General features: G+C 49.8%; 2 protein-coding genes and 1 pseudogene across 2 annotated transcripts in view; 1 reads left to right on the forward strand and 2 right to left on the reverse strand.

The window, feature by feature from the left end:
* LOC115381958 (NLR family CARD domain-containing protein 3-like) overlaps positions 1-3,082 on the forward strand; it is a 19,798-nt gene extending 16,716 nt beyond the window's left edge. Inside the window, exons 9-10 of the mRNA XM_030083605.1 lie at positions 2,822-2,937; positions 3,033-3,082. Coding sequence (XP_029939465.1) covers positions 2,822-2,937; positions 3,033-3,082 — 166 coding nt within the window. The remainder of the gene's footprint in view (positions 1-2,821; positions 2,938-3,032) is intronic.
* Positions 3,083-6,983: 3,901 nt separating this feature from the next.
* Positions 6,984-13,054, reverse strand: LOC115381960 (anterior gradient protein 2 homolog). Its single transcript, XM_030083607.1, has 6 exons — positions 12,952-13,054; positions 12,656-12,719; positions 12,525-12,577; positions 12,381-12,457; positions 12,194-12,257; positions 6,984-7,003 (listed from the first exon to the last, which is right to left on the reverse strand). The coding sequence occupies exons 1-6, from the start codon at positions 13,052-13,054 to the stop codon at positions 6,984-6,986; spliced, it is 381 nt and encodes a 126-aa protein (XP_029939467.1).
* A 3-nt stretch (positions 13,055-13,057) lies between these two features.
* LOC115381961 (anterior gradient protein 2 homolog) lies at positions 13,058-20,813 on the reverse strand (annotated as a pseudogene).
* Between the last annotated feature and the right edge of the window lie 3,499 nt (positions 20,814-24,312).

Genomic DNA, 24,312 nt, shown 5'->3' on the forward strand with positions numbered 1-24,312 from the left:
TGCGGGTCTGATCTGTGAGGAGGAAGCGCGTGCTCGTGAACGTGCGCACGGGAGCGCACAAGGAGAAAGAGAGAGAGATGAAGAAAGGAAACAACAGTGCATATATCATGAACGGCTTCAGTCCTGGTTCACAATAAAAACACACAAGCATTAATCATCACCACTATCTAAGCCTGAACCCGCCCAGGTCTCAAACCTTGTGTGATGGGACTTTAAGGAGCGGCTCTCAGCCGCTGTGTGTCCTGTGGCTGATGAGGTGTTCGGTGGGGAGATCAAAGCCGTCGCTCTGATCTCAATCGGGTTCTGTTGCGTCCAACAGAACCTCGGGCTCTTGGAGAGGTCCACGTGGAGGAAGAGGTCCCGGTTCCTCTGTCCGAGTCCTCAGTTGGTTCTTGGTCGGCTGCAGGAGGAGGAGAACGGAGGAGAGCAGAGCTGTCGCGGTGGGGTCCAGCTGGTGTCTTCGGTCTGCTCCAGGGGAGTCCCTGCCGTTCTGCTCCTCTGGGAAAAGGGGTTCACCGGTGAAGAAAAACTGGTCCCAAAAGTCCCAGCCAGCGGGTCCGTTCGGTACCGGGTATAATCCGTTGGAGAGACGGCTGTGTGTCCTTCCTGGATAAAATTCCTTGAGAGAACTGAAGATGGAGGGCAGGATCTCAACTTTTGAGTGGCGGTCGCTCAGCCAATCAGAAGGCGATCTGAGTCCTCCCTCCTCTGCTCTGTGAAGGAGCCCCACGAGCGCCCTCGTGAGGTTGGCAGTGGTATTGCACCCTTATCTGGCTTTATTGTTCTGTGAGGACAGATAAGCGGCCATTACATGAGGGTTTCTTTGTTCTGAGCACATGGTGGAGGAGATGGGCAGCCATTTCAGGTTCTGGGGGACACGATGGCAGTGGCCTCCTGCTGAGAGGAAGAAGTTTCTCTCTTTGTTCTGGAGAGCTTCAAAGTCTGCTGCGTCTCCACCACGGCGGGGATCATGTCTCCTTCATGACGGGGGACAGTATTCGCAGACAACATGACTCCGGGTCATGCCTTAGCTGGATCTGTCCATCAGTGCGTCCCCAACATCCCCCCTTTGGTCCGAAGAGTGGGATTCGGTTCACAGTCTTTGGAGCAACGTACGGGACGAATAATCCACAGATCCTGTGAAGCATAATGTCCATAAACAGTCCGGAGTTCAAACAGTTCAAGGTTCAAACAGTTCAAGGTTGAGAGGTGAGCACCTGGGCGGTAAGGCAGAGGGGAACCTGGGCAGGGCTCTCAGTTCTTGTTCTAACTAGCTACATACACATACTCGCTTCATTTCAGACAGTTGGATCACATGTTCAAAATGGAAGAGTGGAAGTGTAGAGCAAAGAAAAGAGCAAGAAAGGAAGCTGGTTGTTAGACCAAGGTCAGTAGGTTATTTCCGCTCCCCGGGGGGAGTAGGAATAACCCACGGTTGGTATGCGCATTGCCTTATGACGCACGGTGGTATCAGAATCAGAGCTACAGTCTGGTCTGTAAATATGGATGGTATACGCGGTGCGGTGACCACGGCCGTGATGGTGAGTGAGTGTTGGTGGTGTGTTTCGAAGTGTATGCGTGTGTCACCCTCCCAAACCCAACATTCAGTACGGACTTAGACATTACACTTTCTGCTTTATGCTAATTAGTTTTTTTTTTTTTTTTTGGTAAAACCCAACTCTTGGCTCTGTTGGCTAACAGAGAACGGAATGGCACTGCCGAGACTCTGTCAGAGGCACCTGTGAACATTGTATAACCGTGGCGGTGTTAGTGCTAGAAATCTGCTCAACCGGGGTTCGTATGCTAAGTACGGTGGTGTTTCACCTATACTGAGGCTGCTAACGGAGGGGAGCTTCTGATTTCTGACTACTCAAGCAGGTTGTTCTTAACGGTACATCACAGTCTTTCAGGCATGCAAGGTGTTATTAAAGCAAAGTGTAAGTTTAAAGCGACTGTGGTCCCTGAACGGTTACTCGAACCTCATCATTAGTCACTAGGTCAGGTGGATGACGTGGGCAGGACTCGGGCATGCATGATGTTAGTTGAACATGCCAGTCTACTGGACCCTGCTAGTGACCTCATTACTCTACCCGGGTTTGAGGTCCTCCCCCCTCGCCAGGCGGGGAACTGACCTCCGGTACCCAAGGAGTGAATGGTTTGAAGGGTTTGATCTGGTTTGTGTGGACCCATTTGTATCTTGGGGCTGTCGGGGCTTCAGGATTCTGATCCAGTCAGCCGCTGGCGAGAGTTTCCCCACGGTCTCAAATGGTCCTGACCACCCGGGGAGGAACGTTCTGGAGCTTCCTGCTGGCTGGGCGTGTCTGACGTAAAACAATTGGCCGGCCACCTGGTGCTCTCTGCGGGGTGCCGCGCGAGCCAAGTCGGCCTTCGCCCCTGGAACGCCGGCCTCCAAGTTTCCTTGGGCCCATGAGAAGGTGGTTCAGATGTGGTTACGCAGATTGGCCGCATTTTGATATGCAGTGTGGGCGGTGGCCACACTGATACCTTCAGGGTGGTACAGGAAGTGCAAGGGAGATGTCATTTCTGTGTCAGTCATCCTTTCGAGGGGAGTGACTCCGGTGGAGTGGTGCGGTGTGGACCGGTTGGTCGTCAGCACCAGGGGGAGTTCCACGTCCCGGTCTTCACCATTGCTCCCAGCATGCTCTCTGGGCCTGCTGGTAATGGTTGGATTGGTTCATTTAACCTGACCTGATGACTGAGTGTGGTATGACAGGTGGAAGCTTACTTCCACCCCCCCAGATGTCGTATCGGGGTGTCATAACCTGTGACGCGGAATGTGTGCCTCTGTCTGGGTTCACAGACGGAGGGAGGCCCCGGCATCTGAACCGGTGGTTCAGGAACAGGGCCGCGGTTGTGATGGTTGCGTCATTGGGCGCTGGAAGGCCTTCAACCCACTTGGTGGAGGAGCAAGTGACGGTGAGGAGGTAGTTTTTACCTCTGGAGGATCTGGGGCCGGGCCCGATCCAGTCAACTTGCGGATGAGACCACTGGAAGATAACCCCCCTCCCTAGGAGTGGAGCTCGGTTCAGTGGTCGCGAGGGTTGAAATTGACATCGGATGAGGCGGCTATGGGCGTAAAGCTTGATGTTGTGGGCCATTGTGGGCCGGTATGCCACCTGCTGGAGAGTTTGGAGGGTTGCGCGGGAGCCCTGGCGACCGCCCACCGGGCAGTCATGCGTGTGAGCTAACATGGCACCTCGGTGGTCGGTTGGGACCGCCCGCTGGGCGCGTCCCTGGCCGTTGGTGTGAACTAACAGGGCCCCCACCCGTGTCAGGTGTGACAGATCACGGGTGAAGGTCTGTAGTTCACTTGGCCCGTCTGGCGGAACGTGTGGGACTCCATCCGTAGATGTGTTCTCCACACGCCGTCGGAGGGTTCCGAGCACGAGGTCCCGCTCCTGCGTCGTGATCAGGTCGTCGTCACCCGGGTTCCGTCCCAGGTGGAGGGTCTGCGGGTTGGCGCCCCCTGGTGTCTCCCTGGCCTGACGGCGGGTGGCGGCATGGACCACACACGACTGCGGAGCAGGGAGCCGCTCATGATGGAATTCCCAGCGTGTTCCCTGTTCTACTCCCAGCTTGGCTAGGTGTTCTGCCTCATCATCTTCAGCTTTGTCCATGACATGGGAATGACCTTTGACCTTCTCCGGGTCCACTGTCATTCCTTTGTCGGTCACAAGCTGGTCGCATGTCGGAAACAGTTTTGACTGTTTGACGTTTTTGTTCCGGGCATTTTTCATGCCGTTCGCCATCCCGGTGGGGAGGTGCGAGGTGGAACTATGGTGGGCATAGTTCAGGGTGGAACAAAACACCAGTTGTGTGGTGGACAGTTTCGCTGCCTGCTGCAGTGCTGTGAGCACCGCTGCGGCTTCAGCGTACTGACTGCTCTTAGGGCTCAGCTGGAAATGACTTGGCAGGTCATAGTTCTGACCGACCCAAACAACGCCCACACCGGCCCTAAGCTGGCTGTCATGGTGGAATGAGCAGCCGTCGACGTAGACTCGGGGAAGACCCTGACAGACGTCCTCATCATGGCGATGATGAGGGGAAGAGAGGGTCTGAGTCGTGACAAGGAGAGGTTTGATGTTAGACTGTTCTGCACAGTCACCATGCTGACGCTCAACCAGGCTTCGGCCCGCGGCCATGTTCTGGTTCTGAGCGTACGCGACCTCAATGTCATAGCCTTGAAGTGCCATCATTCCTGAGGCAATATGGCTGTTCGAGAAGTGAGCCAGGAGCTGGCTCAAGACGCGTTCGGTTTCGGCTGAATGGTCCTCAGAGCAGCGGCTCCTCATGAGGATGTCACCCACATAGATGAGGCTGCTGCCGGCGGCGGCGTCGCTCAGGGCTTTGTGGGGAAAGATGGTAGACTCTGATGGTGAGTTCAAGTAGCCGAATGGGCACCGGTTCCAGGTGTGCTGGCAGTTGCCGAAGGAAAAGTCGAGTCTGTACTGGTCAGCGGGGTCCACCGCCATGGTGGGCCACCATTTACCCGTGGGTTTTAGCGCTGGCCAGATTGTGGATGAGTTGTGGGTCGAGCTGCACTCTCGGTTGAGGTTCTTCTCCGGCGATCGGTCAAGGATGCTCTTCGCTGACTCGTAGGCAGCTGACCGAACTCTGCACTGCCGTGCAGAGGACGGTGGCAGACCGGGGTCAGTGGGAACAGGCACCGGGTGGAGGTCAGTGACCCCACCGTTATGCGAGTCCCGGGCGAAGGTCGCTTGAAGATCACGGAAAACACCTCTGAGCACGTTTCTCCAGTTCCTCGCTGCGAGAGCATCCGCTTCTGCAAGCTGTTGCTCGATCGCTGGTTGGGAATCGGAGCAAGGCTTTCCGAGTGCATGCTCAACCGGTTCACCGGGTGTACCTGTGTCTCCTGGCTGGACTGCCAGGGTGTACACGATCATGTCACCTGTCGTACCCAGGGTTGCATCACAAACTGCCTCCTGCTCGACAGCGTTATGTCGGCTAATTGTGATCACCCTGGTCGGTACGGTGAAAGAAGCGTCACTGAGCATGCCGTCCCTGTTTAAGGACGAGGGTTGGTCACCGATGACTGGGACCACTGGCTCAAAATGGTGGAACGAACTGTCGGTTGGCACCCTCGGTGGTTGCTGTGCAGTCACTAGAATCACAGCCCGTGTTGGATTCTGGACTAGCAGGTAGGCTGAATGACGGTTCAGCTCAAGAAGAGGTGTGCCACAGATCGTTAGATGAAGGTGACAAAAGTGGGGCAGCGGTTGGAAGAGAGCCTGTGTGTCAGGCATTTCCTGCCCCTGAAGGAGTGTCAGGTGAATGGGGACCCCTGCTGGTCGTGCCGGGGCTGTGACTTCTGTGTCGTGGGCCACATGACGCGCCTGCGGGCTGGTTTGGCCGGACGCTAGCTGCTCTGGCTCCGCCGTCAGCGGCTGCGGGTCAGTGCTCGGTAGCGACCACATATCTTGGTTCACAGCGTGCAGTTGGGTCCCAAGCCTGAGAAGAGGATGCACCCTGGTGGGACCAGGGGGACATAGACCATGAAAGATGCTCATACGGTGCATGGTTTCTTTCTGTCTGGTGTGCACGGACAGAACGCATACGCCGATGGCTTTAATGGAGGTCTGGGTGGAGCCTGCTAAGAGTCGTGGTGACTGGGTTGCACCTGCTTGGGAGGTGCATCGTGCGGGCACAAAAGCTTCAGCAGGCCCACGTCGGTGGATTTCTTGGACCAGAGGACCAAGAGTGTCTCGGGAACCAAGGTTCCACTTAAATGTACTCCTCCCACGATGTGGGGGCTGTACAAAGGAGAGCTCACGGATTTCAGGGAGCATAAGAGAGACAGGTGATCCTGAAAGCAGTTTTGGGTCTCAGCATGTGGTGGCTGGTGACCGAAAGGAGGTGTGGTCAGCGGTGTCTGCAAGCTGGATTCTGGGAGCGGCATGAGCATCGGTGCCGGACCTCGGGACTCGGTGACAGCGACTCTGCTGTTGGAAGCGGCCTGGTCCGTTTCTGGACCAGATGGGGTCGGATCGCTGATTTGGGCTCACGGGTGCCCAAGATGGTGATCGATGAGCGGCGCTGGTTGGTCGAGGAGGTCGTGGCCAATGACTCGTGGTTCTGTGTTCAGTGTGGTGACATTGGTGGGATGCACCAATGATGCCTCTTGGAATGTGATGTTCACCCAGACCGATGGTGTTGTGGGTGAAGAATCCTGAGTGTAGCTGGTGATGCTAACACTGCAGGCTGCCGCATGAGATGGTTTACCAAGAGAGAGCAGGGTTCTCTGGACCACTGCAAAAGTCACTGAACACATGAAAGTTGTTTCAGACCCAGAATGAAGCAGGACAGAAATGATGACACCTCTACCACTATGGTGGTGTAAATGCGCTTGAGATGGTCTCTGCGCTCAAAACGGCTCAGGAAAGTCAGGAACGGTAAGTCTGAGGGCTGGAGATCGGTGGTCTCGGCCCCCCTCTTTGACTTACAGAACTCCCTTTCCCAACCCACAGGGGGAGCCCTGTGAGCGGCGGGGAGGGAGTCTCGGCCTAGTCAGGCGAGGAGGGGCTGGTGGTCCTGCACCCCCCTCAGGGAGGTCAGGTCCAGGCCCTGTATAGCTGTCTGAGTGCAGGTTTCCACCCACTGCTGCAGCTCTGTTCTCGGGTCGTCCCCTAGGGGGAGCGCTTGGTTCTTTACAGACTCACCTCTCCATGTGTGGTTTGGGTCTGACCCCCCTTTGTGTTGAGGGTTCTGCGGACCCGGTTTCTCACCCATTTGACCTGGTTGTTCACCCAGGTGTCGAGGCGGTGGGTGTGTATTAGACCCCCCGAGGCCAACCGCTTTAGGGGGAGGGACCTCATGACCTTCAGATCGCTGGTTTGTGCTGCCTGTCACCTGGATTCCATGAACTCTGGCACCACCTACAGGCTTCTTGCCTGTATGGCGTTGATGCTGCTCCCACACCAACTGCGCACGTCTGCGGAGTTCTGTCATGGTGTGTCCGGCAGTCCTGGAAAACAGAGCGACATTGAACCTCACACGGCCGTGTGGGTCATTAACAAACATGGACCAGGGTGCATGATCTTCCTCCAGCTCTGGTTCTGTGCGGCTATCTCTCATGCGTCTGTGGTCCTCCCATGGAGGTTCAGACTTCTCATGAGAGATCACGCGGGGACCAAGCATCACGGAGGCGGGGTCATGGTACACTTCACTGAGCGCCTGATGGAAGTCAGGGTGTCGGTCTCTGATGGAGGGTGGAAGTGATTCCATGCACACATGGATGCTTCTGGACTTTTTCTTCCAGAAAAGCTTCAGCTTTTCATGAGTGGAAGGGGAGGGAGAGTCCAGGAGGAACCGCTCGACCTCTCGGAGGTAGTCCTCTATACTAACCTCCGAGCTGCTGTGGTCGAAGCGTTCGATGTCTCTCACCAGGGATCCTGACTGGCGGGTGCTCGGACCACGCCCCCTGGGAGAGTTGAAGCTGTCAGAGTCTGCTGGGTCTAACTCTGACCGATCTCGGTGCGGATACAACCGAGGATCTCTAGGCCGGTGAAAGTGGAGGCTACTGGGGTGGATGGACTCCACAGTAGCCGGGGGTCCAAAGCTGCTGGCACCGCGGGGGGCCTGCAGTGGAGTGGCGGGAACGCCAAGATGCACGCCGAAGTGACGGGACCCAGATGGAAGGGGACCGGCTGGAGGTGGGAGCTGAGAGGCCTCAGTGTAAGAAGCAGGGGAGGAAGCATGATGGTGATGTGGAGCAGAATCACTTACCTCATGGTAATATGTGGTCTGCATCCATGCTTTGACACTCGGCTGGCAGACGATGTCAAGCCTCCCTGATCGGGTTGCTTCAAGATGACCCTGGTTGGGGTCGGGCTGTCCATCTGACCGGACAGGTTGAAGTTCACGTCGCAGGTCTGCTCCTCCCTCCTGAGGAGTGCTGAGCTGTGGCTGGACCGGGTCCCCAGTCCTATCAGCGGATGGGAGGTTGGCGACCTCGGCTGATGTTTCTGTTGAACCTGCGGTGTATTTCTCTTCAGGTGGTGGAGGAGGGCTATGTGACTCTGGGAGCTCCACAAGGTGGTTCTGGCCCGGCTGGGCCAGGTCCTGTGGCTCTGTGACATCACAGGTCAGCTGATCGTGTTGACGTTGCAGCTGAGAAAGATGCACTTGGGCTTTCTGAGCTTGGAGCTCGGCTTAATGCTGGCAGAGCAACGTATGTTCGTCTAAAGTGCTTGTAATGACGCTTGGCTGGGTGCCGTTCGGCTGGGTGAGCTTGTCAGCCAGTCTCCGGATTTCTGTGTCGCACTCTTCAATGCTGAAGTCATTGAAGCGTCTTCTCTCTGGCACGGAGAGGCATGTGAGCACCGCCACTGCTGTGCCATGCAGGGCTGGCTCCAGAGGCATCTGCAACGCCTCTGCTGCTCCTGATGTCTGAATGCTCTGATTATCCATGATAATAGAGGCTTACACTCAATATCAGATGAGCTTGCTTGTGCGACACATGTTAAAGTGCACAGGTGAGCCGTACCTGTGACTTACAAACCTATGAGGTTATGTTAATTGCTCTATTGCAGCCTAACCAGATTAGTAAGACGAGTCTAACAAAACCTGGTGAGCAATAACTGACTGTTACTTTCCAAGAAGAGTTAAAAATGCATGTGATGCACATTTAACAAGAAAAACCACTCTCTATACCACTTCACAACCACAACTGACTTTGTTCGGCAATGTTGCAACACGTTTTTTGAAAAACCAAATTCTGCCAGAATAAAGTTAACAGCAACGAAAAACAACAAAGGAACAATTCAGGTTTAGGAGTCTTGTGACAAAGTCTGGTTTAAAACAGCCTCACACGGGGCACCAATATGTTGGGGTTTACGATTGGTAATTGGGAATAAATTACTAAAGAATTGATTACTGAGAGTAATTTATTACTTTAAGTAATTTAGTTACTTATTAATTTGGGTAGATTTTGATTTACCAATTAATAATTGCAGGTCATTCACAGTGGATCACCAATAACAATCAATTACGGCGTAATAAACTCTTTAAAGTGAAGCACCAAGTAATTTAACCCAACATCAATTATTATTAATCAGAATAAATGGTTATTTATTCGTTAATAATGTTAAATAATCAGTTATTTGGGAATGGAGTAGACCACAGAGTGATTTAACCATTAACTTATTGATTAACAAGGTGTTGTTAATTAATCAATAATGCCACAAATTACCAATTACTGGAAATGGGTAAATTACAGAAAATGAGCTGAGGGAAGTTGTGAATTATGCATTAAATCAACCTGTAGGTTATTTAATTGATAATTCCGGGGCACCATCTCGTCAGAGGAACATTCATTACCAATTTTCAGTCTCAAAGATGGAAAGATAATTTAAGCTGGTAGTTAATCTTTGGATAAACACCGTTAAATTATCAGAGAAGGTGTGAGATCGAGCATGGACTGTCCAACCATGGGCATTTGTCACAAGACCACCAAAAAGAGAAGCATGAATCGTTCAGTTCAGTTAATGAGCGTTTATTAACAATGTCTATTACTAATTAACACATAATCAACAAAACAAAACATTCAAACTTGCAAGTCATGTGTGTGTGTGTGTGTGTGTGTGTGTGTGTGTGTGTGTGTGTGTGTGTGTGTGTGTGTGTGTGTGTGTGTGAGAGAGCATCCGGAGATGCACAGGAAGGGGCGTTAACCCGTTCGGAGCGTGGGTGTGTGTGGTCCCTCTTCCTGGAGGAAGAGGAGGGGTGTGTGAGCGTTGGTGTGTGTGTGAGTGTGTGTGGAGCGGCCACCTGAAGCGACAGGAGGAGTCGATCCTGAGTCACTCACGAAGTAGGCGTGACTCGGGTCACGCTCGGGTGTTCGTGAATGTCTGGATCGCTGACGAGTCCGCACGTGGGTGTCCGCATGCGCGTAGAGAGGGAGAGAGGAGAGAGAGAGAGGGAGAGAGGGGGAGAGAGCGGGGGAGTCTCTCCGAGTCCCGGGTCTGGGCTCCGCGAACGGAGTGAGAGCGGGGCGACAGTCCCTGTCCGGCTACCCGGGAGGGGTAGCGGGGAGGGGCGGAGTGAGAGAGTGAGAGAGAGCGAGACGAGAGCGAGCGGGCGGGCGTGTGGCGCGCGTGCGTGCTCTCGACTCGAGATCTACCGCGCTGTTCAACTACTACTCTCTGGTTAGTAAAGAGGAAAGGCGGAGAAAGATGAGCCTGTCTTCCTATCTCACACGCACAGATGCACGGCTGGCCGGCCTCTTGCGGGTCTGATCTGTGAGGAGGAAGCGCTTGCTCGTGAACGTGCGCATGGGAGCGCACAAGGAGAACGAGAGAGAGATGAAGAAAGGAAATAACAGTGCATATATCATGAACGGCTTCAGTCCTGGTTCACAATAAAAACACACAAGCATTGAATCATCACCACTATCTAAGCTGTCTGCCCAGGCACGAACCTCTGTGTGATGAGGGATTTTAAGCAGCGACTCTCAGCCGCAGTGCGTGTCCTGTCCGTTGATGAGGTGAGTTCGGTGGGGAGATCAAAGCAGTCGCTCTGATCTCGATCGGGTTCTGTTGCGTCCAACAGAACCTCGGGCTCTTCTGGGGGAGTCCACGTGGAGGAAGAGGTCCCGGTTCCTCTGTCCGGGTCCTCAGTTGGGTTTTGGTCGGCTGCAGGAGGGGGAGAATGGAGGAGAGCAGAGCTGTAGCGGTGGGGTCCAGCTGGTGTCTTTGGTCTGCTCCAGGGGAGTCCCTGCCGTTCTGCTCTGCTGGGAAAAGGGGCTTCACCGGTGAAGAAAAACTGGTCCCAAAAGTCCCGGCCAGCGGGTCCGTTCGGTACCTGGTATAATCCGTTGGAGGGACGGCTGTGCGTCCTTCCTGGATAAAATTCCTTGAGAGAACTGAAGATGGAGGGCAGGATCTCAACTTTTGAGTGGCGGTCGCTCAGCCAATCAGAAGGCGATCTGAGTCCTCCCTCCTCTGCTCTGTGGAGGAGCCCCACGAGCGCCCTCGTGAGGTTGGCAGTGGTATTGCACCCTTATCTGGCTTTATTGTTCTGTGAGGACAGATAAGCGGCCATTACATGAGGGTTTCTTTGTTCTGAGCACATGGTGGAGGAGATGGGCAGCCATTCCAGGTTCTGGGGGACAAGATGGCGGTGGCCTCCTGCTGAGAGGAAGAAGTTTCTCTCTTTGTTCTGGAGAGCTTCAAAGTCTGCTGCGTCTCCACCACGGCGGGGGTCATGTCTCCTTCATGACGGGGGACAGTATTCGCAGACAACATGACTCCGGGTCATGCCTTAACTGGGTCTGTCCATCAGTGCGTCCCCAACACCTGCGCATAAGTTGTTGCTTTTCCCAAACTCCTAGCTTGACCATTTTTAACACCTTTAAGGGGGATGTAACACTTGCTCTTATGTACTCTTCTCTTCCAGTCGAGGCTTCAGCCTTCGTCAGAAGTCCTGTTGTTCTCAACACTCTCAAGATCTGGCTTCAGTTCAGGAAATGAAATCACAATATGATTCTTCCACAAAGCATCTGTTTAGGTTTTTCCAGGTCAGACATTCAGTGCTGTTCCCTCCCTGCCCCCATCGGTTCCAGGAAGATGTACTCACATTAGGGTTAGTGGAAGCGTTGGCTGATGGCTCCAGAGATTGAGGACAAATGTGACTCAGTGTCATCTGAGTTGTTTGTCTTTTGTCTACACCTTCATAATTATTGGTGAAGTTATTTTAACATCGCGGGAATAATTCTACAGCCCTGTCCAGCACTCCTTTGAATTACAGAGAACTGAACTTGGTTCAAAAAGAAATTCTTGGTTTTACTTCTTCAATCTCCAGATGCCTCCTCACTGGTACAGACTCAGAACAGCATGTTTGAGCAGACTTCTTGGAATTTGACATGCCCAGGGTTATTTTTGAAAAGAACAGAGCTTGAAGAGTACAGGTACCAAATGTCAGGCATGCATCACACACCTGAAGGATTGTGGCTCTGGATGCAGTGATCTGCTCCACTGTGGGTTCTGCTCGGTTCTTGGTGAGGACAAAACCATCAGATTCAGGTGTGTTGAAGCAGGGAGAGAGCTGGAACATGCTGCTGAGAGACGCCTGTTCCAGACTGCACCCAGCTGCTGATCTGGTTTAGACAGGTCGGATCCAATTGCCTCTGTCCCCTGACTCCACAGACACCAGGTCTTACCCACAAAGACGATCCTGGGGACGTACTGTCCATCAGGGGACAGGTGTTGATCTCCGGTTTCCTGCTGCAGGGGAGGAGAGCAAACACACACACACACACACACACACACACACACACACACACAGACACACACACACGCCCAATGAATGCCGTGTCAGAGCTCCCCCCCACCAGCCCTGCAGCCTACCATCAGATTGAGGACCACAAAGTCCTCGTCCAGGGTTCTCTGGATCTCATCGTCGTTGGCGAAGGCCTGCTTCAGCGCTGCAGGACAGACGGAGCGTTAGGTGAAGCAGAGCGGGGGGGACGGGAGACAGCTGGACCGGCTCACCCTGGCTGTGAGGACAGTCCTCCAGGTGGAACAGGACAATCAGAGGCTTGTTCCTGGAACACAGATCAGACAGTTGTTTCACACCCACCCCGCATGGAAGCGTTCCCCTTAGAACCAAGGTGTTTCCTCACCTGGACCGAGACAAGAACAGAGCCTCCTCGTACGTCTGAGCCCAGATCAGCTGGTCGCCCCAACCTGCAAGACACAGGTGCAGCTGGGGTTCAAACCAGGACACTACTGAAGCTACTCCTGTACTGTTATGCCTCGGTGCTGTAATAGACATGTATGCTCTTTACAGGCTCTTTAATAACACCGCTGCTCGGCCCATACATTTACATGTGTCCGTCCTCTTAAAGTGTCCCACCAAGTTTTCACCATCATATGGTTCCTACCCCAATGCTCCCATTACAACTCCGTCACCACAAACCTCGAGACAGCGACTGAGGGATCCTCTGGCCAGATTTGGGGACATATTTAGCAAAGGTGGAGGACAGGGCCACCAGGACCAGGGACGCGGCTGCTCTGGTCATCTTTCAGCTTCCTGGAACAAGAACAGACCTGAGGGAACATCTGGACCAGCAGGGTCAGACTTCTGGAAACAACAGCATGGTGAAGACGCTGGAGACACAGCAGAACACTGAGACTGAAACCCTGAATCCAGCGGTTCCACACTGAGGACCCAGCGGTGTCAGAACATCCACATTCAGCTGAAGTCAAATTTCTTGGTTTCGTATTATGTAATAAAAGACCTCAGAGAACCTCAGACATCCAACTCCTGCCACTGACTCCTGCAGATTTTTACAGAAACTTCATTCTTGGTGCTTTCATGCAGTTTGTCTGATAATGAAATAATGAAAACTGAGGCCACAGATTCCTAAAAATGAGCCCTTCCAGAAGCACAACAGCAGCACGAGGTCTTCTCTGCTTACCTGCTGCTCAGACGTGGAGGACAGGAGAGAACGGGAGAGGACGGGAGTCCTGCTGCGTCTCCTGCTGCTCCGCCTCTGCTTTAAAGCTCCTGGCAGGTGGAGCGCCCCTCCCTCTCCTCCTCCAACCCCTCCATAGTGCTGACTCACCCAGATGTCTTGCATCGGGAGAACAGGTTCCTGTCCTGCTGCAGACAACCTGCCTGTCTGGTTGGGACTCGGCATGCTGGGTATGTGATGGACGCCCGGGGACAGTGGACGGGGGTCACATGCCTGGCCGTGGAGTACATAGGAAGTGTTTACAATGGCTGGCCTGCGGCTGATTGGCTTGTGCTGCGGCCTGATCCTCTGGAGGATTAAGAAGACCGCCGCCACAAAAGACGTCAAGGGGAGGACGGTCTCAGGCATAATTCATTCATTCATTCATTTAAGAAATATAGCTGTTGTCTGAAAGTGTCTGTATTGTAGAGGGCACAACTTAAGCTAAAGTAGAGGACAGATTTTATCATACGCGGCCGACAAAAGGAAAACTTCAAAGGAACAACAAGAGAAACTCGACAAACAAATATCACAGATTGACACCTGAAATGCTCAGAACCCATCCCCAGATTTGGAAAAACAGCTTTTGACCCCAGTTTTTCATGATTTGGAACTTCCCTCAGTTACTTTAGAGCAGATTGCTTCTTTGGACAAACCAATAACACAAAGAGAAGTTTACTATGCCAATCAAAGTGTTTAAGATTGAAACTTTACTAACGAATACCTTTAGTGAACAACTATCTCCGATCTTGACCAAACTGTATGCCGAATCCTATACATCTGGCCGGCTTCCTCCCACTCTCAGCCAAGCATGCATCACGCTTCTGTTAAAAAAAAGGGAAGGACCCATTAGACTTTGCCTCATACCGGCCGATCTCGTGACTGAATTCGGACTATAAAATTCTGATGAAGATTCTTTCTCTCTGTCTTGAAGAGATTCTACCCGGTATGTAAAACAGAGACCACTCTTTTTCAACATCCTTCCCAGTCCACCTCAGAATGCATTCACTCTATGGATGCAGAGAAAGCATTCGACGAGTCAAATGGACATTCCTTTTTCAAACCCTGGTCAAATTTGGTTTTGGGGCGTCTTTCATTGCCTGGATCCGGTTGCTGTATTCTTGCCCTTCCGCTGTAGTCCTGACCAACAATCTCTACTCTGCACCTTTTGATTTGGCCTGTGGGACGAGACAAGGCAGTCCCCTCAGTCCACTGCTATCCGTCTTAGCTATCGAGCCACTTGTGATAGCCATAAGATCCAATCGTGCTATCACAGGCTTTCTCAGGGGCAATATAGAACACAAGTTCTCTTTGTATGCGGACGACCTTCTCTTATATGTGCCAAAAGCTGAGTCTACTATTCCTCATATAATTACATAATTAAATATTATCCTGGTTTATCTGGAGTGGTAAAAATCCTCGTCTACGCAGGGATTTTTTGCAAAAAACTAAACAAAATGGCTGCTTGGCTCTGGCAGACTTTTGAAAGTAGCTACAAATTTGCACTGCATGATGTTCTGGAAGAACTGTACCTCTGTGGTGAAATGTCGTTTATGGGTTAGCATGGAAAGACTTTCTAGTAAACCGGTAAACCTTTCTGCCCTTTTGGCTGCACCCATGCCACTAAATGTGTCTACTGTCCCAGGTGACACTATAAATGACTGCAAGGTGGGCTTTTTGGACCAATACCAGACAACCACCTATTCCAACCATCTGTGCAAGACAATGCATTTACCACTTTGTTTGTTTCTTTTCTTTTCTTTCGTTTTCTTTTTTAATGTTTTTTTTTATTAATGGAAATTCAGTAAATATATTTAAGCACCAACTTAATCTAAGGTTAACCTAAGTTTGATTTTTTTCTCGCAGTATAACATCCAGAAAGCTTCCAGACTTGCTCACCGTGGAGAGTTAGTTGTTCATACTAAAAAAATACGATTTGTCTTTCAATGTCTGAATGACCTTTAGTTCAATACATACTAGGCATAGTTCACAGGGCCAAGATATCTCTTGTTTTTCTTTTCTATTTCATGATTCACCAGTTAGTCGTGTATGTGGAAATGTAAAGACTGTGAAAACTCATTTTCAACATCATCTGCATGATTCACAATTTAAGTGCCACATTTGTGACAGCTAAACTGTGAATCTGCTGTTAATCAGTCACTCAATCTGCAATCCCCTCGGCACATTCTTTGCCTTTCATGTCAAACTAATTTAATTAATGACATGAATAATTCAAACCACAAGTATCAAGTTTCCAGTCATAGCCAACTTATTTTAGCTTCATACAGTTTCCAGTCCAAATCAGGCTTTTTTTGATTTCTGAGTAATAAACTGAGTATGACTGTAAAGCTGAGGCTTGTAAAATCAAAAAGCATGTACCCCGCTGATGAAAAGCCCATTCACAGATATCCAGGTACTCTGGTGCCCTCAAGTGGACAGTTAGAGCATGATCCTAGACAGTTCATGACAAACCAACCGCAAAATAATGCTGTTTGAGGACATTACTGCTTGGACTAACTTTAATCTGCTGCTACGACAACGGTTAAAGATATTCTACTTTTTTCTACTGCATTTCACCATAGCACTTACCACTACTGCTACTACTACTGCTGTAAAAATACACTGCAGGCAGATTTGCAAAGGAAGGACGGACCATGATCTTTGGGCTCATATGCACGCTCAAAAACTATCCACAGAAATTGGAATGAACCTTTGAGTTTGTGCAAAAAGTCGTGATGGATCTTGATGGGAAAAAGGTGAGCCGGAAAAGTTTATATTTACTAATTTAGGGTTATTCAATATAATGACTTTTACATAGTGCTCCGGCGGAAGGATATACCGGAGCACAGTGGCTGAGTCTATGCTTCGACTGCTGTGCTCTGGTATATCCTTCCGCGGAGCACTGCACATGCGCAGGTCTGTGTGTATCAAAATGCTATTTTAACGGACTGAAAAGGAAAAAAAAAACGTCTTTAAAATGTTTTATAACCGTTCGGATTTACTTCACGTGCTAATACGCCGTCCCCTGGACCACTGGAAGGATGACTGTGTCTACTTTCGTCAGTCCGGCTCTGTTTCCTCTTCACCTGCCGTAGTTGAGCTAAGCTAACTACGATGCTAACAGCTGGGAGCCGGCTGGACGAACGGACACAATAAAGGTATTTATGAGCTTATCTCACTGTGTAAATGATCGGGACAGGGCGTGGGTCCAAAATCTTCGGAGTATTCCTTTAAGATTAAGAAAACCACCTAAAGTGAAGATGGTGTCCAAAATGACCACCACATGTGGTTTCCTGCCATAATCCTCCCACACTGATTGGTCATTTCATGGCTCCAGATGACCAGTTTTCTTCATCTTCTTATCATGAATCTTGGACTAATCAGCTGAGTTTCAAGTGAACAACGGCCCGCCATATTCTGATGGACGCAGACTTTTGAACTTTAGGGCGCTGAACTCAAGTCTTGGTTTTCATGCAAAAGTGGTTGTTCGGGATGGAATCCAAAATGGCCACCAAATGGCCTTTTTCTTCGATTTTGGTCTTTCTACTAAGTTTCTACTCACTGTTTTCAGTCGTTTTTTTAATGAGTGTTTTTGTGTTGGTCTGTTTTTTTTACTCTTTTTACTGTGGCGTAGTGATATTTACACAGCACTCCACAACAACTGGAGAAGGCAACAGAACGAGGATCATTGATGATGGCCATGGTGTGCAATTTTTATTTTATATCTTTCATTACATAGTAGGTTGTAATATTTTTAATATATGACACATAAGGTTTTTGCTAAGTTGACCCTATATTTCATTGTGCTGGGTGCAAATCACTTAAAGGGCCAAAAACACCAGCTGTTGGTTGAACACATCAGTTTTTATTCCAAAGGATGTGCAGTAAAGATACCAGGGTGGAAATCAGGGTGGAGTTGAGGAGGGACACGTCAGGAGACAGAGGAACCCTTCAAGTGAGAGTCTTTTCACATGTGAACTGGTGACAGCAAACTGAAGGTGGAGGTGGGTGGAGGGCGCCTCCTCCTGCTCACAGCTCAGACTTCAGCAGCAGTGGACTCGGGGAGGGAGTGGGTGGAGGTGGGTGTGGTTCTGTGGCTCATAGCTGAGAATTTAAGGAGCTTCTTGGCCTTGTTCATGTTGTCCAGCACTGAGGAAGAGGAGGAGGCTCTCAGTGTGTGTGTGTGTGTGTGTGTGTGTGTGTGTGTGTGTGTGTGTGTGTGTGTGTGTTAGCTGGAGCACTTACAGTGTTTCATATCAGTTGATTCATAGGCGTACAGGCGGTTGGAGTAGGGGCCAACAATGTCGTCTCTCACCGTCATGGAGGGGTCTGTTGGGAAGTGGACGTAGTAAATGACGTATCAGTGCAGAAGCAGGTGACGTAGAGTTTTTAGAACAGGGTTCTCCAGCCCTGTTCCTGCAGAACCCTACCCAGCATGCCCTGGCTCTCTCCCCACTGCCTCCACCTGCAGCTGTCTCCACTGGCCATCTCCGTCAAGTGCTATGACTCATTATCCATGATGGCCTCGACTACCGGTTATCTCTATACGCAGATGACTTGTTGCTCTATGTAGCAGTATCAGTAGCTTCTCTTCCAGGTGTCCATTTTGGATAAATGTTGTTCATTTTCAGGATATAAGCTAAATCTTAATAGAAGTCAGCTGGTTCCCTGCTCCAGCAGGCTAATCTGCCTTTTGAGGACCCTCCCCCTTTAAATATCTCGGGATTCATGTGAGTTGTGCTTTTTCTGGTCTTTTCTCTGCCAACTTCACTCCAAACCCAAGGAAAATCTGACTGTGAGAGGTGGAAGAATCTGCCCCTCTACTTGATAAGAAAGATTAATGTCGTTAAAATGAATATCCTCCTGAAATGTCTATCTGTTTCAATCAGTCCCTGTGTTTCCACCAAAATACTTCTTTTGGTCTCTTTGTCTCTTTCCCTGCAGGATCGGTCTTGCTTGGTTCCTTCATTTGGGGTGCGGTGTCTCTGAGGGTCCACAGGTCATGTGAGCTTGGTGTTGGTTTTGCTCTACCAAACTTTGAATTTTAATATTGGGCAGCATATTCATAAAATACCTTGTTGGACTGATTGTCCCTCATTTCATGAGGAAACGGGAGGATTGATCTTGCTGTAACTCATCTCTGCAGGTTTGTGATGGCTGCTGCCTTTTTATATATAAGGTACTTTAAGGTAGAAGGGTCACAGGGTCGAGGTTTAGGGGAAGATTAGGGTTTGTGTGTGTTTAGTGGCACCACCCACAGAGCCCTTCTCCTAACGTCCTCCTACCCTCTGTCCGCTCTCCTCCATTTTTGCTTTTTGCAAGTTTCTCGTTTAGCCCCTGCGGGTTGTGTTTTGTCATTTTTTGTGATAACTTGTAAAATTGTTTGTAACACTGTTTGTTTGATTTATCTTTGGTTATATAAAATTCCCTTTTCCTTTTGGAAAAGGTCACCTGAGTTCTTTTGTGTTGTACCTTGTTTTGCCTGCACACCGCTAATTTACGTCAGCCCAGTAAGCCTGCGCATAAGTTGTTGCTTTTCCCCAGCTCCAAGCTTGACCATTTTTAACACCTACGTAATACTGCTCTTACATACTCTTCTCTTCCAGTCAAGGCCTCAGCCTTCATCAGAAGTCCTGTTGTTCTCAACACTCTCAAGATCTGGCTTCAGTTCAGGAAATGAAATCACAATATGATTGGTCCACAAAGCATCTGTTTAGGTTTTTCCAGGTCAGACATTCAGTGCTGTTCCCTCCCTGCCCCCATCAGTTCCAGGAAGATTTACTCACATTAGGGTTAGAGGAAGCGTTGGCTGACGGCTCCAGGGATTGAGGACAAACGTGACTCACAGTGTCATCTGAGTTATGTGTTTGTCTTTTGTCCACACCTTCTTAATTATTGGTGAAGTTATTTTAACATCGTGGGAATAATCCTACAGTCCTGTCCGCCACTCCTTTGATTTCCACAGAACTGAACTTGGTCCAAAAATAAATTCTTGGTTTCACTTCTTGAATCTCCAAACGCCACCTCACTGGTACAGACTCAGGACAGCATGTTTGAGCAGACTTCTTGGAATTTGACATGCAGAGGGTTATTTTTGAAAAGAACAGAGCTTGAAGAGTACAGGTACCAAATGTCAGGCATGCATCACACAATTGAAGGATTGTGGCTCTGGATGCAGTGATCTGCTCCACTGTGGGTTCTGCTTGGTTCTTGGTGAGGACAGAACCACCAGATTCAGGTGTGTTGAAGCAGGGAGAGAGCTGGAACATGCTGCTTAGAGACCCCTGTTCCAGGCTGCACCAAGCTGCTGATCTGGTTTAAACAGGTCGGATCCAGTCGGCTCAGTACCCTGAGTCCTCTGAGGACAGACACCAGGTCTTACCCACAAAGATGATCCTGGGAACATACTTTCCATCAGGGGAGAAGTTTTGATCTGCGATTTCCTGCTGCGGGGAAGGAGAGCAAACACACACACACACACACACACACACACACACACACACACGCTCACACATGCACACACACACACACACACACACGTGTAATGCAGGATGCTTCATTCCAGTGTTAGAGCCCCCCCCACCAGCCCTGCAGCCTACAATCACATTGAGGACCACGAAGTCCTCGTCCAGGATCCTCTGGATCTCATCGTCGTGAGCCAAGGCCCGCTTGAGTGCTGCAGGACAGACGGAGCGTTTGGGTGAAGCAGAGCAGGGGGGGGAGCAGCAGGACGTGCTGGGGCGGGTGGGGGGTACAACTGGGCCGGCTCACCATCGCATTGAGAACAGTCCTCCAGGAGGAACAGGACCATCAGAGGCTTGTTCCTGGAACACAGACCAGACAGTTGTTTCACACCCACCCCTCATGGAACCGTTCCCCTTAGAACCAAGGTGCTTCCTCACCTGGACCGAGACAAGAACAGAGCCTCCTAGTACGTCTGAGCCCAGTTCAGCTGGTTGCCCCAACCTGCAAGACACAGGAGCAGCTGGGGTTCAAACCAGGACACAACTGAAGCTACTCCTGTACCGTTATGTCTCGGTGCTGTAATAGACATACCGGAGACATGTATGCTCTTAACAGGCTCTTTAATAACACCGCTGCTCGGCCCATACATTTACATGTGTCCGTCCTCTTAAAGTGTCCCACCAAGTTTTCACCATCATATGGTTCCTACCCCAGTGCTCCCATTACAACTCCATCACCACAAACCTCGAGACAGCGACTGAGGGATCCTCTGGCCAGATTTGGGGACATATTTAGTAAAGGTGGAGGACAGGGCCACCAGGACCAGGACCAGGACCAGGGACGCAGCTGCTCTGGTCATCTTTCAGCTGCCTGGTGACAAGAACAGACCTGAGGGAACATCTGAACCAGCAGGGTCAGAGTTCTGGAAACAACAGCATGGTGAAGACGCTGGAGACACAGCAGAACACTGAGACTGAAACCCTGAATCCCGCGGGTCCACACTGAGGACCCAGCGGTTCCACAGCAGCAGATCCTGTTGAGGACCAGCCTTCCTGAACTCTCGGGTTTCAGAACATCCACATTTAGCTGCAGTCAAAGTTCTTGGTTTCATATCATGTAATAAAAGACCTTGGAGAACCTCAGACAACCAACTCCTGCCACTGACTCCTGCAGATTTTTACAGAAACTTCATTCTTGGTGCTTTCATGCAGTTTGTCTGATAATGAAATAATGAAAACTGAGGCCACAGATTCCTAAAAATGAGCCCTTCCAGAAGCACAACAGCAGCACGAGGTCTTCTCTGCTTACCTGCTGCTCAGACGTGGAGGACAGGAGAGGACGGGAGAGGACGGGAGTCCTGCTGCGTCTCCTGCTGCTCCGCCTCTGCTTTAAAGCACCTGGCAGGTGGAGCGCCCCTCCCTCTCCTCCTCCAACCCCTCCATTGTGCTGACTCACCCAGATGTCTTGCATCAGGAGAACAGGTTTCTGTCCTGCTGCAGACATCCTGCCTGTCCGGTCGGGACTAGGCATGCTGGGTATGTGATGGACCCCCGGGGACAGTGGACGGGGGTCACATGCCTGGCAGCCCTGTCCGTGAAGGACATAGGAAGTGTTTACAATGGCTGGCCTGCGGCTGATTGGCTTGTGCTGCGGCCTGATACTCTGGAGGATTAAGAAGACCGCCGCCACAAAAGACGTCAAGGGGAGGACGGTCTCAGGCATAATTCATTCATTCATTCATTTAAGAAATATAGCTGTTGTCTGAAAGTGTCTGTATTGTAGGGCACAACTTAAGCTAAAGTAGAGGACAGATTTTATCATACGCGGCCTACAGAAGGAAAATTTCAAAGGAACAACAAGAGAAACTCGACAAACAAATATCACAGATTGACACCTGAAATGCTCAGAACCCATCCCCAGATTTGGAAAAACAGCTTTTGACCCCAGTTTTTCATGATTTGGAACTTCCCTCAGTTACTTTAGAGCAGATTGCTTCTTTGGACAAACCAATAACACAAAGAGAAGTTTTCTATGCCAATCAAAGTGTTTAAGATTGAAACTTTACTAACGAATACCTTTAGTGAACAACTATCTCCGATCTTAACCAAACTGTATGCCAAATCCTATACATCTGGCCGGCTTCCTCCCACTCTCAGCCAATCATGCATCACGCTTCTGTTAAAAAAAGGGAAGGACCCATTAGACTGTGCCTCATACCGGCCGATCTCGTGACTGAATTCGTACTATAAAATTCTGATGAAGATTCTCTCTCTCCGTCTTGAAGAGATTCTACCTTGTATTATATCCCCAGACCAAACAGAGACCACTCTTTTTCAATATCCTTCCCGGTCCACCTCAGAATGCATTCACTCTATGGATGCAGAGAAAGCATTTGACGAGTCAAATGGACATTCCTTTTTCAAACCCTGGTCAAATTTGGGTTTGGGGCGTCTTTCATTGCCTGGATCCGGTTGCTGTATTCTTGCCCTTCCGCTGTAGTCCTGACCAACAATCTCTACTCTGCACCTTTTGATTTGGCCTGTGGGACGAGACAAGGCAGTCCCCTCAGTCCACTGCTATCCGTCTTAGCTATCGAGCCACCTGTGATAGCCATAAGATCCAATCGTGCTATCACAGGCTTTCTCAGGGGCAATACAGAACACAAGTTGTCTTTGTATGCCGACGACCTTCTCTTATATGTGCCAAAAGCTGAGTCTACTATTCCTCATATAATTACATAATTACATAATTAAATATTTTCCTGGTTTATCTGGAGTGGTAAAAATCCTCGTCTGCGCAGGGATTTTTTGCAAAAACACTAAACAAAATGGGGGCTTGGCTCTGGCAGACTTTCGAAAGTTGTATAGCTGCTACAAATTTGCACTGCATGATGTTCTGGAAGAACTGTACCTCTGTGGTGAAATGTCGCTTATGGGTTAGCATGGAAAGACTTTCTAGTAAACCGGTAAACCTTTCTGCCCTTTTGGCTGCACCCATGCCACTAAATGTGTCTACTGTCCCAGGTGACACTATAAATTACTGCAAGGTGGGCTTTTTGGACCAATACCAGACAACCACCTATTCCAACCATCTGTGCAAGACAATGCATTTACCACTTTGTTAGTTTCTTTTCTTTTCTTTCGTTTTCTTTTTTTTATATATGTATTTTATTAATGGGAATTCAGTAGATATATTTAAGCACCAGCTTAATCCAAATTTAACCTAAGTTTGATTTTTTTCTCACAGTATAACATCTAGAAAGCTTCCAGATTTGCTCACCGTGGAGAGTTGTTCATACTAAAAAAATATGATTTGTCTTTCAATGTCTGAATGACCTTTAGCTCAATACATATTAGGCATAGTTCACAGGGCCAAGATATCTCTTCTTTTTCTTTTCTAGTTCATGATTCACCAGTTAGTTGTGTATGTGGAAATGTAAAGACTGTGAAAACTCATTTTCAACATCATCTGCATGATTCACAATTTAAGTGCCACATTTGTGACAGCTAAACTGTGAATCTGCTGTTAATCAGTCACTCAATCTGCAATCCCCTCGGCACATTCTTTGCCTTTCATGTCAAACTAATTTAATTAATGACATGAATAATTCAAACCACAAGTATCAAGTTTCCAGTCATAGCCAACTTATTTTAGCTTCATACAGTTTCCAGTCCAAATCAGGCTTTTTTTGATTTATGAGTAATAAACTGAGTATGAGTGTAAAGCTGAGGCTTGTGAAATCAAAAAGCATGTACCCCGCTGATGAAAAGCCCATTCACAGATATCCAGGTACTCTGGTGCCCTCAAGTGGACAGTTAGAGCATGATCCTAGACAGTTCATGACAAACCAACTGCAAAATAATGCTGTTTGAGGACATTACTGCTTGTACTACCTTTAATCTGCTGCTACGACAACGGTTAAAGATATTCTACTTTTTTTCTACTGCATTTCACCATAGCACTTACCACTACTGCTACTACTACTGCTGTAAAAATACACTGCAGGCAGATTTGCAAAGGAAGGATGGACCATGATCTTTGGTAAAATGGACTACACTTGTATAGCGCTTTTTACCCTGCTTGACAGAGCCCAAAGCGCTTCACACTGCAATATCACATCAACCCTTTCACACCATACTGGGTGGTGGTGAGCTACGACTGTAGCCACAGCTGCCCTGGGGCAGACTGACGGAAGCGAGGCTGCCAATCTGCGCCATTGGCCCCTCCGACCACCACCAACCATTCACTCTCACAACTTTCACACTAGGCAAGGTGGGTGAAGTGTCTTGCCCAAGGACACAACGCCAGTTTTACGCCTGCGGGAGCGGGGATCGAACCGCCAACCTTCTGGTTATAAG

The sequence above is a fragment of the Salarias fasciatus genome, chromosome 23 (genome assembly GCF_902148845.1).
Source record: "Salarias fasciatus chromosome 23, fSalaFa1.1, whole genome shotgun sequence".
Taxonomy (NCBI): domain Eukaryota; kingdom Metazoa; phylum Chordata; class Actinopteri; order Blenniiformes; family Blenniidae; genus Salarias; species Salarias fasciatus.